At 35.8% G+C, this 17156-nt stretch overlaps 1 protein-coding gene across 9 annotated transcripts in view; it reads left to right on the top strand.

Moving 5' to 3' along the window:
• EDEM3 (ER degradation enhancing alpha-mannosidase like protein 3) overlaps nt 1-17156 on the top strand; it is an 80573-nt gene that overhangs the window by 47640 nt on the left and 15777 nt on the right. For 2 of the 9 annotated variants that reach the window (XM_040446582.1, XM_040446576.1), the window contains exons 14-19: nt 2989-3154; nt 3403-3557; nt 4477-4633; nt 6661-6852; nt 8183-8348; nt 11542-11727. In XM_040446582.1, coding sequence (XP_040302516.1) covers nt 2989-3154; nt 3403-3557; nt 4477-4633; nt 6661-6852; nt 8183-8348; nt 11542-11727 — 1022 coding nt within the window. Of the gene's footprint in view, nt 1-2988; nt 3155-3402; nt 3558-4476; nt 4634-6660; nt 6853-8182; nt 8349-11541; nt 11728-13013; nt 13062-17156 lie in introns of all 9 variants that reach the window. The other 7 variants (XM_040446578.1, XM_040446579.1, XM_040446574.1 and 4 more) reach the window with 7 other exon arrangements.

Genomic DNA, 17156 nt, shown 5'->3' with positions numbered 1-17156 from the left:
TATTCAATTGAGGATCACTGCTTCATCAACTCTGTTCCTCATGACAGCATTGAGGACAGCATTGGATCTTTTAGGCAGTTGGCCGAACGAAAGGTTGAGAAGTACTAATCCTCATCATTCTGTGTTATTAGATGTGCTTTAGATTTTTTAGCAGCTTTATTATATTCACCTCACGGTGAACTTGTAGCCAATTGACCTCAGTTACTTGTGGCCTGCTGACAAATGGGTATTCTCCACCCTACTTTTGAGTAAATGATTTTTTTTCTTTAGTGTAAACTTAGAACTTTATACTTACCTCAGCAAAATTTGGTTTTGTTGGGGTGTGTGTATGTGTATGTGTTTCTAGACCTAAAAGAGAGCTTGACTCTCATCTTAGTCATCTAACATATTACCTAAGTTCAGTGGGCTGCAGTTTAAGCGTACCTTAGAAAATTTCCATCTAAATTGCCAGGAAGAATTCTGGTTAGGACCAAGACCAGTGTACCTTATGGTGTGGAACTTGAGAGTTTGCAGGTTACAAACTCTTTGCATTTGGTTGCTTATTCCTTTACAGATCTACCAGTGCTGTCACCTGGGTCACCAGTGTCCCTGCGCCCATGTGCACACGCGCGTGCGCACACACACACACAATTTTCAGAATGGGACTATCTGTATTTTCTTTATAATAATGATCACTGGAAAGAATTTAAATGCGAAAATAATATGAAAATCTTCGCTAAGACACTTCCCCTACATGCCCACCCTGAGATAACCATGGTTGGCAATTTGATAAATAGTCTTCCAGATGGTTTTATTGCTGTATGTTTGCATTTTTTTTTTTTTTACTGTTATTTTTATTTATATTTGAGAAAGATACAAAGAAAGAGAAGGAGACGAATCCCAAGCAGGCTCCATGCTGTCAGCGCAAAGCCCAACCTGGGGCTCGAACTCATGAACTGTGTGAGATCATGACCTGAACTGAAATCAAGGGGCGCCTGCGTGGCTCAGTCAGTTAAGCATCCGACTTTGGCTCAGGTCATGATCTCACGGTTCGTGGGTTTGGGCCCACATCAGGCTCTGTGCTGACAGCTCAGAGCCTGGAGCCTGCTTCTGATTCTGTGTCTCTCTCTTTGCCCCTCCCCTGCTCACGCTGTCTCTCTTTGTCTCTCAAAACTAAATAAATGTAAAAAGAAAATTAAAAAAAATAATAATATGAAAATCTTTGCTAAGACACTCCCTTACTTGCCAGCCCTAAGATAACCATTGTTGGCAATTTGATAAACCGTCTTCCAGACAGTTTTATTGCATATATGTTTGCATTTCTGGGTTGTTGGTTTTTTTTACTTTTATTTTTATTTATATTTGAGAAAGATACAAAGAGAAGGGGGTGAATCCCAAGCAGGCTCCGTGCTGTCAGCACAGAGGCCACTGTGGGGCTCGGACTCATGAACTGTGTGAGATCATGACCTGAACTGAAATCAAGAGTCGGATGCTTAACTGACTGAGCCACCCAGGCACCCCAATGATTTTTTAATACAAATGAGATTATATGATAAGATACCCAGTTTGCTAGCTTTACCCAACTCATACTGTAGTGATCTATCATGTCTCCATTCTTTTCTAAATGTTTCCAAATCATTTGTCTCATAATCAGTTCTACAATTCACCACAAGTCAACACTGTGTTCATCAGTCTATACTTCTCAAGTTAACATTTTATCATGATAGTAACTCTCCGTTATCATAAGTATATTGCAGGTTGACAGGGCATGTTTTATCTATTCTGAAAAGATTAACTACAAAATGTTCAAAAATTTTTGTGACATTACAGGTGAGTAATGAAAGTCATCCAAAAATGAAACATCATTGATGTGTAGGAAAAATAAAGATAGCTGTGTTTTGAGCTTATACATATGCCAGGTGCTATGCTAAATAATGGACTTAGAGTATCTCATTTAGTCTTCCCCCCAATGTTAGGCAGGTATTGTTATGTCCTTTACAAAAAAATAAACTGAAACTCACAGTCCTTATATAATATCCCCATGATTACACAGCTAGTCAGTGAAAGGCCTTTTCTTTTTCCAAAGCCTGTGTTCTTATCACTGTGTTCCATTGCCTCTCTAGTTCATTCTTTTTGTAATACTGCTAAAAGTTTCATTTGATTTAGTAAATGTTTATTGAGTGCCTACTGTGTGCCAGGACTTGTGCTTGGCAGGAGATGTAAAACTATGTCATCTGTCCAGTAAGCCACAAGTTATTAGCACCAAAACCTAGGACTCTTTGGGAGGTAGTAAATGTAATGAAATTTCATGTTACTGTAACTACATCTAACAGCTGTGCTTTTTCTGCCACTTTTGATTTTATTAAAAGCTTTTCTTTAAAATGTTTATTAAAACATTATAACATTGAATCATTTGTAAAGTCATATATATTTATATTTTTATTCCCTTTGTTCTATATTCCCTTCTTGACAGGTATTTAAATATTTACAGTTAGAATCATAGTCCCTGTGATTTTGTGTTGTACTTTTTTCTTGTAATTTTTTAGAAATGATTTCCTTTACCTTAAAACCTTCTTGTATATAACTTAAGTGTCTACATCATGAACTCCATCAAAATTGTATTACTTTATCCAATTTAATTAATATTAATTGACAATTCTTGTATGGCTCTTACTAGTAAAGTTTCATCTGCATTACCTCCCTCTTGTTGCTTCTCTGTAGAAGAAATGGAAAACTCTCCTTCATTGGAAGGCCAATAGGAAAATCTTGTCTGCACCATTGACAAGATTTAGTGTGCCTGTGTGGTAGGCAGTCCCTCTGGTCTTTTTCATTTCCTTGGAATATGCTTGGAGTCAAGACTATTACCACCGGGGGATAGATGGATTCTGTAGTACTTTGGACATCTAAATTGATACAGACATGTTTATTGACCTTGACTCTTTGGCTTTCAGATAGTTGGTATTTGAATATTTTTATGTTCTAAGATTTAATTATGACCTTTTATTTTAGAATGGATTCTTTCTTCTTGGCTGAGATGTTTAAGTATCTTTACCTGTTATTTGCCGATAAAGAAGACATTATCTTTGACATAGAAGATTACATCTTTACAACAGAAGCTCATCTGTTACCTCTTTGGCTCTCTACTACAAATCAAAGCATCTCTAAGAAGAATACAGTAGGTTATGTTTTTTAATTAAATGTTTTATTGTCTTTTATGTGTTTATTTTTCCAAGTGAAAAGTAATCTGTGCATAGAATTCAATAAATATATGTATGGTAGGAGGAAAAGTACACTTGATATTTTCTTTGTCTCCTTTATTGCATCCTATATATTCTTATATTTCATTTAATGTTTCATTTGAACAAGCTGTAATGTTAAGTAAAATAATTATTTTTATTTACATAACATTCTTTTATATTGTAGACTTCAGAATATACAGAACTGGATGACAGTAATTTTGATTGGACTTGTCCAAACACTCAGATTCTCTTCCCTAATGATCCGTTGTATGCTCAGAGCATTCGTGAACCCTTGAAAAATGTGGTGGATAAGAGCTGTCCTAGAGGCATCATCAGAGTGTAAGATGTATTATTTTATATTTGTTAATATTAAAGTTAATTGTTCGTAAATGATAGAGAATGTAAGGAACATATAACAGCCAAAAAGACGTTTACTTAGACCAAAAATATTGAAGCATATAGTTACCAGTAATTAAAAGTTATTCATTGGTAAAGTTATATGAAAAAGTTTATTGTGCAGTAATGTCTTTTTCTTATGGAAATTTTCTTACGGAAATTTATTATGGTGTATCTTTTGTTTAATGAACTAAGTATTAATGGTCAGTGGGTGGCATATAGTAGTTTTTAACTTCTGTAGTTCATTTTTACCCAGAATAGTTCCATCAGATATTTCCACATGTCTTGTATATGTAGAAAATATTTAAAAAATATTTTTCCTTTAACTGTTTTCTACATAAGGAAAGTATAGATTTTGTTTTAATTGATTTTATTTTTTGATGAAGTACTTATTCTTGATTTTTAAATAAATTTTTTTGGCTTAATGAGTTCATTTTTTCCCAAATAGTTACATTGAAAAGCCATTAGTAAATTAAAAAAAAATTTTGAGTATTGTTACTCATTGATAGAAGTATTGTTTTACTTTTAAAATATTGGGAGAAAAGTCTGTTTTTCAAGGGAGAAATCGGTAATAACAAATCCCCAAGCCAACCTATCCTGTACCTTCAAATAGTTTATAAGACTGTTGACTAAGACAGTCCTGCAGATAATATACATGCTTTGATAATTGTAAAATATTTGAGAGTTATACCACTTAATAACCTAAGTAATATATGGGAAAATAACTGTTTCCAGTTTTTTCCAGTTTCACTAGTTCTATAACTAGCAATTTTGCAAATACCTACAATTATTTTTATTTGCCTTCTGTTTTTCCCCAGTTCTGATTTGTAGTTTTTTAAACCTTGTCTGTAATTACTTTTAGCAGAGAGGAGAGTTTCAGGAGTGGAGCTAAACCCCCTCTGAGAGCCCGAGATTTCATGGCCACTAACCCTGAACATTTAGAAATCTTGAAGAAGATGGGGGTGAGTTTGATTCACCTCAAAGATGGGAGAGTCCAGTTGGTTCAACATGCAATCCAAGTAAGCCATTGCTGTACTAATTAGATACCATCTCTGCCCTCTGTGGTCTCATTAGCTTGAATAAGATAATGACATTTGGCTTTCTAAAAGCTTTTAATAGATGATTTAGAGAATCATTCTAGAATTTTAGGACTTGGAGAGGTATCTTGGAAAGCCATGTAATTCAACCCTTTCATAGGCTAGATCAATTAAATCACAAAAAGGTTAGGTAGTTTGCTTAAATTGATATAGTCCAATGTAGGACTCAAATCCAAATTTTTCTGTTTTTCAGTCCCTTGTCTTTCCATAATTTAGAGCATAATCTTAAAAGCTAATAATTAGTTTTAATATCTCTGTAGTTTACAGTATTTTAGTTTCCAAAACATTCCTGAATCTAAGTATTTTATTCGTTATGGAAATCAAAAGTTGCATGTACATGCCTATGCCTAGGAAAGATAACAAATTTCCCTTTTGGGAAAATTCTATTGTTTTTTTTGCTGGAAAAGCTTTCATAACATGAGGCCTTTTAATTACCCAGCTTATTAGTATATTGATTCTGAGAAAACTACATAGTTTGCTAAATAATTTCAACCTGGATCCATACCAGGTATCCCTTAAATTCAGCCTTCCCACAACCTTAGTTTCTGTCTCGGAATTCTGTTTCATCTCTGTTGTCACATCCATCCTTCCTCAAAGAGTATTCTATCCACTTCCTTATGTTTCACTTACTGTCCCACCACTTCTCAGTAGTGGGAGTGACATCTCTAACTACATTACTTTTACTTATGCCACCAATGACAGAATTACCACCCAATGGCCTCTTAATCCTTACTTGATTGAATTTTTCTGTAACTGTTGACTGACCTCTTTTTAAAACCTATCCCTTTCTTGGCTTCCAGGGCATTCCAGCAACATACATCTTTCCTACTTTTCTGTTCTTTGCTTTGTGGATTCCTTTGGAGCTCTCCTTTTTTGGTACAACCACTCAACGTAGGCACTGCCAAAGAACCTGGATCATACCCTTTTCTCTCTATACTCTTCTTCAGCAGTCTCCTCCGTTTCTACAAGTTCAGCTGTCGTCTTTGTACACATGATTTCTTAGATACACATAGGTAACCCTGACTCCTAATTCAGCTTTAGTCTGCCTGTCATACGTGTCTGCATCTCCGTCTCAATCTGTCCAAACCTGATTTAATTATCTCTTCCTGTCCCCACCTCAGTCCATCTCTTTTCCTTTTTGTTGTCCGTCTCAGTAGACCCTAACATCATTCTCCTAAGTCACCGAAACTGGACATATCAAGATAGGCTTGAACTTGTCTCTGTGTCCCAACCCTCTCTGTTTTCTTTCATCCTCTGACTCCTGTCAAATCCAGATGGCTTTTCCTGTACAGTCTCAGGAATCCACCTTCTTTCTACCATAGTCAGGCATTCTTTAGCTTTTCGTCTGTTAAGACTCAATTCACATGTCATTCTAAATATTTCCCAGATCCACACTGGCAGAATCAATCATTCCCTTGTCTGTGCTGCTAGTCTACTTTCCCACCGGAGAATTTTATCGTAGGTAATTTTACATGTCTGTCTCCTCTGGATACAAACTTCTTAAAGTGAAAGACTGTCTCCCCACTTCCTAGTGAAGTGCTGGAGCCCAACACTAATAGATGCCTGATACATATATTTTGAATTTAATCTGGTTGTTGGTTCGTAATTCCAAAGAAGCGAAGTGTGGGTCAGGTATGAGGTTTATTTCTGAAAAGAGGAAGCAGTGGGGAGAAATCAAGCATAGTATTAGCATTTGAGCATTTGGTGGAAGTCTAATACTCCCATTTGTATCAGTGGTTTGTAGAACAGTGAAAGAGACATTGATAAAGATTATAAATTTACCTTCAGAAAATATTTCCAGAAGTAATATTTTTGAGGACAAAAAAAGCCATAAAATATTTGATAGGGACCAAAACTGAAAGGGAAAATTATTGTAGTAGTATTTAAGAAATCAGAAAGTTGAAAGTTTTCATAAGGAAAGGATAAAATGAATTTGTTTTTTTTCCTAGGCTGCTAGTTCAATTGATGCTGAAGATGGGTTGAGGTTCATGCAGGAGATGATTGAACTGTCAAGTCAGCAACAGAAAGAACAGCAGCTGCCTCCACGAGCTGTACAGATTGTTTCCCACCCATTTTTTGGCAGGGTAGTGTTGACTGCTGGACCAGCTCAGTTTGGGCTAGATCTGTCTAAACATAAAGAGGTGTGTACACTTACAATGTACTTGTTGAAATTGAATTTAAAGTATTGTGTAAGTATTATCTAATTTCTTAGTCATTCTAATTTATTAAACCTAAATATTTAATTTATTAAAACCTAAATATTCACTCTCCCAGATTAAAGAAGATTAAAGTTAAAAACATATCTTGAAAATTTTGAGTCATAATTTATGTATACAACATACTTATAGGATTTTACTTAAAATATTGTTTAGATACTGTCCATTTCTTGGCCTGTTCTCTAATTTAGTATCTTTAAATTATCTAACAATGGGTTTGGGGACTTTCTAACCACTACTAGAACCTTTTGTTGAACAATAAGCTAACTTGGAGCCTTAACGTAGAGAACAGCTCTAAAAGCAGAGGTGTTTTGGCCCAAGTGGCTATGGAGAGTGATGCTGAGGTCCCACCAGGCCAATAGGAAGACCACTAAGCTAGCCCATCCCCTTAGTTTTAACACAGGAAACAAAGACCTGCATTGCTAAACAGTGCACAAGTTTATCTAATTGGTTGCAGAGTTGAGACCAGACCCAAGTAGCCTGACCATCTAAAGCCAATGGTCTTTGAACTCCATTACCCCTAATTTAGGCCATTTTTATATGTGTATTTTAAAGCTATATAGGTTTGTGGATTGACTCATCCATTCAGCACCTCTTTACTGAGTCCCTACTATATTCTAGGCACTGTTTTATTAGATGTTTGCTGTATATCAAGTTTACAAAGCCAATGAAGATCCATGCCCTTATGGAGTTTATGTTCTAAGAGAGGGATATTAAAACATCTTTATTTTAGCATCTTTAAAGTCAGTTCTCTAGTGGATTTAATTTTTCTAAGAAGAAGAACTGCTTACAGATTCATGTAGACTAAATCCAAGTTTTTCCTCTTTCAAAATTTTTTCTGGCTACCAGTGATGATTTAAAAATGGTTACCAGCTATTTTAATTGTGGGTGTGGGTACATAGTGAAACTGCCTACAGATTTACATATTCCAACTTTACCACTCACTAACATTGTGTCTTTGAGCATACTAGGTAAACTGAGTCTCAGTTTCCCCATATGTAAAATGGAAATATCATCTGTATTATTTTTCTTAGAGTTTTTTAAAGATCAGATTTAGTCATTTATGTAAAAATGCTTTATAAACTGCAGAGCACAGTAAAATGTCAGTTGGGTACTATATGATATGCAAAATGTTCAAAACAAAAATTTATATATTGGATGTGTTATCATTAGAAAAGAAATAAGGCTTATTTAAAACTCTAGATAGTGATTTGAGAAGATAAAGGAATATTTAAGTTACTTTTATTTCTGACAGACGAGAGGATTTGTTGCAAGCAGTAAACCATACAATGGTTGTTCAGAGCTTACTAACCCCGAGGCAGTGATGGGAAAAATCGCTTTGATACAAAGAGGACAGTGCATGTTTGCAGAAAAGGCACGCAACATTCAGAATGCTGGTGCCATTGGTGGCATTGTTATTGGTGAGTAATCCTCTGTGCCGTTGTGTTGATGAGGAGGAGATGATTTTTAGGATTTTTTCCTTGTATTTTTCAAAATTTTATTGGAATTCATCGTATTATTTTTACTTCACTAGTCAGTGTAATGGATGGGTAATCCAGTGACACTCTTAATAATTTCTATGTATCTTGTATCTTTTTTGAAAGTCTAGATTTAGGTTTCTGTATATTAATGCCAGTGAAAGTGTGTGTGAAGGTAGGATACCCCAAAGCACCCAACACTATGGATAAATAATGTGCTTTGAGATCCAAAGCCCCTTAAAGGCAAGAATTACACCCTGTCACCTCCAGTGGGGAGCCATTAAAAATACTCATTCCTCCACAAAGTTGCAGGGTTTGGACAAAGTTTACATGGGGGAAGTTCCTGGCTCTGCCACAAGATCGTGGTGTAACCTTGGCCTTGGCCCAGCTTTAGTTTATCAGTTTATTCAATAGAATTTTTTTTTAAGCTCCAGTGAAAATGTTAATAAATATCTTTTAGGTGGTTGTAAGGTTTGGAGATAATAATACATAAAATTTCTTAGCATAAGGGCTTACATACCATAGGTATAAGTACTAATTGCTAGCAAATTTTTATTTTCTTGGGTCTTTTTCCACTGGAATTACAAACTCAAATCATTTTACCTCTGCATTTCAACCAGTGTGTTCTGCTTTTTTATTTTTCATAGAAAATCACTTATAACGGGCAGCCCGTGACTGTCAGGGAAAATATGCATTTTGACACTATAAGTAAGTAGTTTATATTCAGAACTAGAAGACCTGAGGTCACATCCTAATTATGAAGTTAAGTTTTTATAGTTTCTCTCACAGGGGAGATCTATTTTTGAATTTTTTCTTTCTTATTAGAATAGATTTCCTTTTTGAATTCAAGATAAATAAAAAGACATTTAAAATAAGATATTAGGATTTAGGGGCTCCTGAATGGCTCAGTCAGTTAAACATCTGACTCTTAGTTTCAGCTCAGATCATGATATCACGGTTCATGGGTTCGAGCCCCACATCAGGCTTTGCACTGCTGGTGTGGAGCCTGCTTAGGATTCTCTCTCTGCGCCCCCCCCCCCCCCCTTGCAGGTGTGCTCTCTTTCTCTCTCTCTGAAAATAAATAAATAAATAAAACATAAAAATATAAGGTTTATTTCAATGAAAATAATTTAGGACATTTAAGATAAAATATTAGGATTTCTTTCAATGAAAAAAATTATTGTCTATGCCTACTTTAAAATTTTTTTAATGTTTTTTTATTTTTGAGAGAGAGAGAGAGAGAGAGAGAGTGCATGCGCGCACGCACAAGCCAGGAGGGACAGAGAGAGAGGGAGACACAGAATACAGAGCAGGCTCCAGGCTCTGAGCTGTCAGCACAGAGCCCGATGTGGGGCTCGAACTCATGAACTGCGAGATCATGACCTGAGCCGAAGCCGGACACTTAACTAACTGAGCCACCCAGGCGCTCCTGTCTGTGCCTACTTTTGAGCCACAGTAATGGAGTAGAGAACTGCATAGTCCAAAACATTCACTTTCTGGCCAATTACAGAAGCAGGTTGCTGATGCTCCGCTCAAATCATCTCTCTATCCCTAGTTATTTTCCACACAGAGACCTCTTTTATTGAAGAATTTAGTGCTTGTCATCACTATCACTTTGAACACCTCTTCACCAAGACTTTAAAATATAAAAAGTAAAGTCTGGAACATAAGTGGAATAGTTACCATTTTCCCTATAAAGTGTGACTCTTGTGGTATTCTCTACTCTGCGAGGTTTGTCAAGTCAAATGTTGTCTTTAGTAGTTATTAGTAGCAGAATCCTCTACTGAGTTCTGTGGGTAAACAAGAGGCAATGATCTTTATTCTCAGAAAATTTAATTTTTAAAAGGAAGCTTTCTTGTATTATAATTTCTTTTTCCTATGTTTTTTTGTTTCTGATGAAGTATTTTTTTTCTAGTTTTAATTGTAAATAAATGAGCTAATAATTAAGACTAAGTTTTTTACCGCCAGTACTAGAAGTAAAAATTATCTTAGAATAATCATTTGTCTGCAAGAGACAGTAATTGATTAAACTGGTTTAAGATGGAAAGTTTGTTTACTACATGGGACTGGATTATTTTAATTGAACATGAAAGAAGTTCAACTGAGCAAAAATCATCAGGAACCATGATTTTTTTAAGTAGCATTTTTCACATCTGTCTGTCTCTTTATCTCTGGGTCTTCCTAGACTCTCTTCTCTGCATCTCTTTGCAGTTCTGCTTCACTCTCCAGCTTCTCACCAGCTTGTTCCCTCTTTGCCCATTAGTTCCAAGAAGTCATTGTAAAATTGCAGCCTCAACCATGAGTCTGTTATTTTACTAGATCACTACCCACTGCTAACCGGAGCAGTCATTCTGTGTGCCACTTCTAGGTCCTCCAGAGAGACTGTCAGGTGGCCATGCTTGTCTAGTCAGTTATTGCTAAGGAGGTGGGTGCTCAGAGCAAGCTCTCTGAGAAGGGACAGGGAGGTTCTTCACCTGGCGTGTGCAGTTAGAGGTGGACATGGCCGGCCCCGTGGTCAAACAGTATTAAGCAGTCCTACTGCGGTTAGCTAACCAATGTAAACTAACAGCAATGGTCACCTCAACTTACAGAGCGAAAACGACTATCATAATTCTTCTTTGTGAGCAGTACATAAAAAAGAACTACCAATAGGTAGTTTGGTAAATGCCATTAAAGGAAATCTTAAGCAACAATAAAATTTCATTCATAGTTCTATCATTGTAATCCAAGTCTTTGAGTGAAAACTCCAAGGCTTTTCATAAGCATATGGAAGTTTTTAGTCATAATCATAGAATTTTGAGTTCTACTTTTTTCATGTAATAATAATATTCTGTTTTCCTGGGTGTCCCAGCAAGTACTTAATTATAATTTACTTATAATAGTTCACAGTTGTTCACAATTATAAGTAGCACTCCAGTATACTACTTTGGGAGTAAATCATTTTGCTTCTTTTGAGTTCTTTCCTCAGGATAAATTTCTAGGAGTGGAATTAGTGAGCCCCAAGTATGTTCATTTTTATGATTCTTGATGCATAAAATAAATGCTGCCAACAGGGAAAAAAAAACAGTAAAGTTTTGTCTGTAGATCTTTTTAATGGACAGATGTTTTTATGTTTGCTGTATTCATTTTCTGCTAGATGACAATGAGGGGAGCAGCAGTGATACTGCCCCTCTGTTCCAGATGGCAGGTGATGGGAAGGACACAGATGACATCAAGATCCCCATGCTATTCTTATTTAGTAAAGAAGGAAATATCATACTGGATGCCATCCAGGAATATGAGGAGGTGGAGGTGCTCCTTTCTGACAAAGCAAAAGATAGAGGTAAGGGTAAAAAAAATCCTTGTTTTTGATGTAGCTTAGCATTAGTTTTACTAGTTTGATAACAAAAATGAGTTATAGAAAGTTATTTTTGGTGCACTGGTAAAAGAAGTTAAAAAGAAGATGCTTTCAAAATATATTTTTCTTTTGGAAATAAGAGTTGCAAAACATTTACTTTGCTTTGTTTGCTGACTTAGGATGCTTTCAGAATTATGTTTTTTACATGTAATTTATCATTTTTGCTATGGTCCTGCCCAGTGATAAACATACGGGGGAATATATCAAGAGAGTCAATTTAAATATCCACACATGTTCACCATTCAGTTCTGCTGATACTAGATCTTACATTTCTTTTATAAGGAATAAGAAGAGATTGTATCGAGTGGTATTGTATACAGTATACTAGTAGTTAGGTTTCAGCAGGCCACCAATAATCAAATGACCACTGTCTTGTTGAAGGCAGTACAAATCTAGCAGCTTCTACCCATTGAGGTGTAGGTTTATCACATAGGGATTTATAAGTTATAAGAGATATAAGTGATGTCTGAAGAGCAAGGCAGCATGCCTTAATTCACGATAATATATAGTCCTCTATAGGCCACAATGTTTGTTAGTTATTTGAAAGCTATTCGAAACCCAAATTATTGTATAAACGGCAGGTCTTACTGGTATTCTCTTATATTTCACATCCTGGAATAGTGGAGAAATGAGGGAAAGTGAACCATCAGACATAGACTACTACCATCCTGCTTATGGTAGCCGCACCTCCTGATCTACTGGAGGAGCCTGGAGGGAGAACTCTATTTCTCCCATTACCTGTAAATGGCTAAAGTTGTGTAATTGGTGCAGGTTGTTGAATCCCCTGGGATGTTTGTTTCACAGATATGTAGGAAACTGATTCAATTCAGTGTAACTTCCAGGTGAAACAGTAAAAAAAAAAAAGGTTAGCTGTAACCTAGTGCTAGCCAAGTCAGTGTTGTTTTGTCTTGTCTTCTCATTCTTATAGTGCTTTATTCTTCTTTGAGATCCTTTCAGGTGTCAACTATTTAAGAACAACAGAGTAGGACATATGTACATAAGGATGTAGAGTTGGGAACAACAGAATAGAAAGGATTTCTAATCTTAAATCTTCCTGTGTTTGTGATTTTATTTCCCCAAGTCCTTTTGCTCAACTCTTTTCCTACGTATATGCATTTATGCACATCAAACACAGGCAAATTATTATTCCATATAAGTCTTTAATGCCTTTGCTTTTCTCCCCCCATTTTGTGCTACCATTGGAATTTCAGCAGCAATATTAAAAGGTAAAATGATTCCCAGCTACATTATTAACAGTAGTAAGTATCTTGCATTAATAAGCCTTAAATTATATATATGTATATATGTATTTGTGTATGTGTATATATCCACACACACGCATATGCAAATATATATATATATATATATAATTGTGTTTCAGTGGATATCATGATAATTATCTTGTTTAATGTGATTAGATTATTTTCATGTCTAGTCAGCTGTCCCATGATAATAATTCTTTTTCAATCCTGTCATAACAAATCCTGTGAATTATATATCCATATAATAGATGAATTCGCTAGTCCATGTCAATGCAAGAGTCAGTCTAACAAAGACGTTGTTTTGGCATGTGTTACTTTTGATCACTTTTATTTGAATACAGTATAAAGTATGTAAAATATCGACTTTGTTTTAGAAATGTGTATGTGTGTAGGAGTACATGGGATTAGGACTACAAGATCATAGCAAAGCATGTGCTTCCCATACTAGAGAAAGAATGTGAGAAAAGATAAATTCTATAGGTAGCGCCCCCCCCCCCATCTGTGGGAGGTATGTTCCAAGACCCCCCAGTGGATGCCTGAAACTGGATAGTATATCGATCTGTATATTTGCCATGTTTTCCTATGCATACATACCTGTAATAAAGTTTAATTTATAAAGTAGACACGATAAAAGGTTAATAATTATAACTAATAATAAACTAGAACAGTTATAACAATATACTGTAATGAGACTTAGGGGAATGTGGGCTTTCTCCAAATATCTTATTGTACTATACTCATCCTTCTTCTTGTGGTGATGTGAGATGATAAATTCCTACGTGATGAGATGAAGTGAGGTGAATGACATAGGCATTGTGACAGTATTAGGCTGCTAGTGACCTTCTGATGCTGTGTCAGGAGGAGGAGGGTCATCTGCTTCCTGACCATGGTTGACTGCAGGTAACTGAAACCTCAGAAAGGGAAACCGTGAATAAGGCAGGAGTGGATTACTGTACGAAAAGTATTATCTGAACAGTGTTCTATTTTAAGGACCTTGCAGTAAAAGGGCTTTACTTAAATTATATGTATTTTAAAGTTTTGCTGGTCTCTAAATTTGTTGAACTGTGATTCTGTTATAGAGTCATCTTTTGACACAAAGTCTTGAAAAATTCCCTTTTTTATGTAGGTCTTTCAGGCACTGTACAACTATATTTACTAAATCAATGTAACACTATTATCAATACGACAAAAAAAATCCATAATAGTTTTAGTAAATCAACTACTTCATTCAGAATACTTAGGAAAATATCCTAAGAAGTTAATGTCTGTGGTGGTTGTCATTGATTTGTGCCATTACTGCATGCATCAGTGTTTCTCTTCTGCATCACAATCAGCTGACGTACTTGTTACAAGTGTAGATTCCAGAGTCCTACTCCAGAATATTGAATCAGACTCTCTGAAGGCAGGGGACCAGAATCTGACATTTTAAACAAGCATCGCAGATAATCCCACTCAGCTACACTTTAAGAAGCACTGAATAGTACTAAGTAGGCACTTTTTTTTTTTTTTTTTTAATTTCCAGCTATGTCTGAGCCATATTGTACCATCAGGGGTACCAGGTAGGATTGTATAAGTACCCCAAACAATTAGCATCCTTAAAATCTCAACATTAAAATGTCCTCCAGATTGCCCTTTAAAAATCTCATTGCACAAATCCGTACTTCCTGTATAATGTCATACAGTTTGGATCGAGCAGTTCTTCCCACATATTAATACAGAAAATAGAAGTCCAGAACAAGCCCCCCACTCCCACTGTTAACTGTCTTATTCTGAGAAGTCCCAGCCATTAATACAGAAATATCTGCAACAGTCCTATCTGCTAGCAAAAATGTTCACGTATCTTACTACGCATTCTTCAGAAGTAAAGCATTCTTAATTTATCAAGTGGAAACATTGCTTCCTCGGGTCAAACCAGTCATACATCTAAAAGTTAAGTTATCCACAGAAGTTTTAATATTATGTCTGTCATGTGTGCCCCATCTTCCCAAATTTCAAGAGTTTATAAAGGTACTTAGTCCAAACCTGTGCTCACAAACAAAATACGCTGTGCTCTTTCATTTAGGTCCAAATTTCAAACAGTTTATAGTTAAGAATCCATTTCCCTTTCTCAGTATTTTCAAGGGGAAAAGACTCGTCATTTTAAAGGTTCAATACATTATCATGCTTGCAGTTTACAGTGTAGGCCTGTGGTGCCTTAGGAGCTGTAGAAGGATGTTTTCAGGGCTACTCCTATATTTCTGTCTGCCTGATAAAGAGGCAGACAGAGAAAATAGGGGAAAGAGAGGAAAGGTGCCATGGTTTGAACTGCTCAAGGTTGAAGTCTGGCAGTGTTATTTTTCCTAAGATTATTTCCCACTGAACTCGATTGGGGTGAATGTGCCCTAAATTTGAACGGTAGGATTTGGGTTGCTATTGGAAAGGATTTGCTTCAGGGAAAAAAATCTAATATGTATGCAGAAGGCCTCTTTGCCTAGAAAGGAGCATCTGAAACCTTCTTTTAAGCAGAATCGATACATACCTACCCTCCTTCTACAACCTGGCATGCTTTCTCTTGCGTTTTTGCATTTGGACATCTCTTCCCTCTTTCTGGAAGTGCTCATCAATCCCTGTCCCCATCCCCATGGCCCATTTTCTCTTTGAGGACATTTAGCCATCCTGCATACCCAGTTTAAATACCACCTTCTTTATGGAATTTTCTCTTATTCTTATAGGTAAAATTTTAAAGTGTCTTTTTAATGAGTTCTACTTTGACACTCATATCACATTGTACTTCTTTACCTGCTCTCATCTCTGTATTCTTGTTTCAGCAAATGCTGGTTGTACAGATGAATGAATGTGGAACATCCAGTCTCTGAGTCTTTGCCAAGGCTCCCTTGTCCTTTTATTATTAAAACTTAATAACTTTCTTGTCTTTGTATCTTGACATTTTCTTCACTCTTTTTTTGCTTCCTGTGTTTCTGATCTATTCCTGAATTTAATGACATAGCTGTTAATGCTCTTAGGATCGTGGTACTCCATGCCAGTGCTAACAGGCACCTTAGAATCAAAATGTGTATTAGTGTGGCAGACACTGACTCCTTCCTTCCTTTTTCTATTTCTCCATCTGCCATTTTACTTTCCTGATTGCTGCCTCTTTGTTATTTACCAGCTCTTCTCATATATTCCATGTGTTTCCAGACTAGCACTTCTTTTCCACTGATCTGTTTGTTTACTCCTATGCCAATAGTACAGGTTTGCGGTTTTGAGTGCATTTTGATATCTGATAAGGCAACTCTCCTCTCACTAATTCTTTTTACAATTTCTTCACTTCTCGTTGATATATTCTTCCATAAGAACTTGTGAATAGTTCTATCTGCTCCCAAAAGAAAACAAAAAGAAGTAGAATGGGAACATGATGCTTTCATAGAAGTAGGAAGTTTTTGTTAAATATTATGACAGGAACATACCCTTAGCTACAAATATAATTAGATCTTGTTGTGTGTTTTCATTGAGATTTTATAGTATTAAGTAATATAGTCTTGTTCCTTTCATAATAAATTTGTTTTATAGTTTTTACTTTTATTGTGAAAATGGTACTTAATTTAATCCTAACCAGTTGTTAGAGGTTGTTTGCATATGTATCTTATTTTTACCCTCTTTATCAAGTTCTTTTTTTTTAATGGTATTTTTTTAAATTGAGAGTTGCTTTGAGTTTAAGCATACAATACAATTGAAAATGCAATTTGATCTTTTCTTTTCCTATATTTACACCGACTCTTCTGTTTTCTTATCCTTTTGTGTTAGCTAGATTTCCAAAATAATATTACATAATACATGTATCCCTCGGGTAATTTTGCCAAAAGCACAATTTTTATTACTAGACAAAACAGCACTACGCCCTTTCCTATCCTTCTAAAACTAGATTAATACAGTTCTAGAAAAAAACTTGAAGGTTTTCTTTTTGTTTTCCCTTGAACTTAGGGTAGCCTAGTGTAAATGAGTGCCAAGCAGCCAGGTTCCGCTTTCTCTTCTTTGGTCACCACCATAGTTTTCCTGATTGTCGAATTCAAGTGTACCTTTTCCACAGCTTAGAAGAGAATGTGGAGACTCCCC

Source organism: Herpailurus yagouaroundi, unplaced genomic scaffold (genome assembly GCF_014898765.1).
Source record: "Herpailurus yagouaroundi ecotype Mexico unplaced genomic scaffold, PumYag 195, whole genome shotgun sequence".
In the NCBI taxonomy this organism is placed as follows: Eukaryota; Metazoa; Chordata; class Mammalia; order Carnivora; family Felidae; genus Herpailurus; species Herpailurus yagouaroundi.
This window is presented reverse-complemented; position numbering and strand designations above follow the sequence as displayed.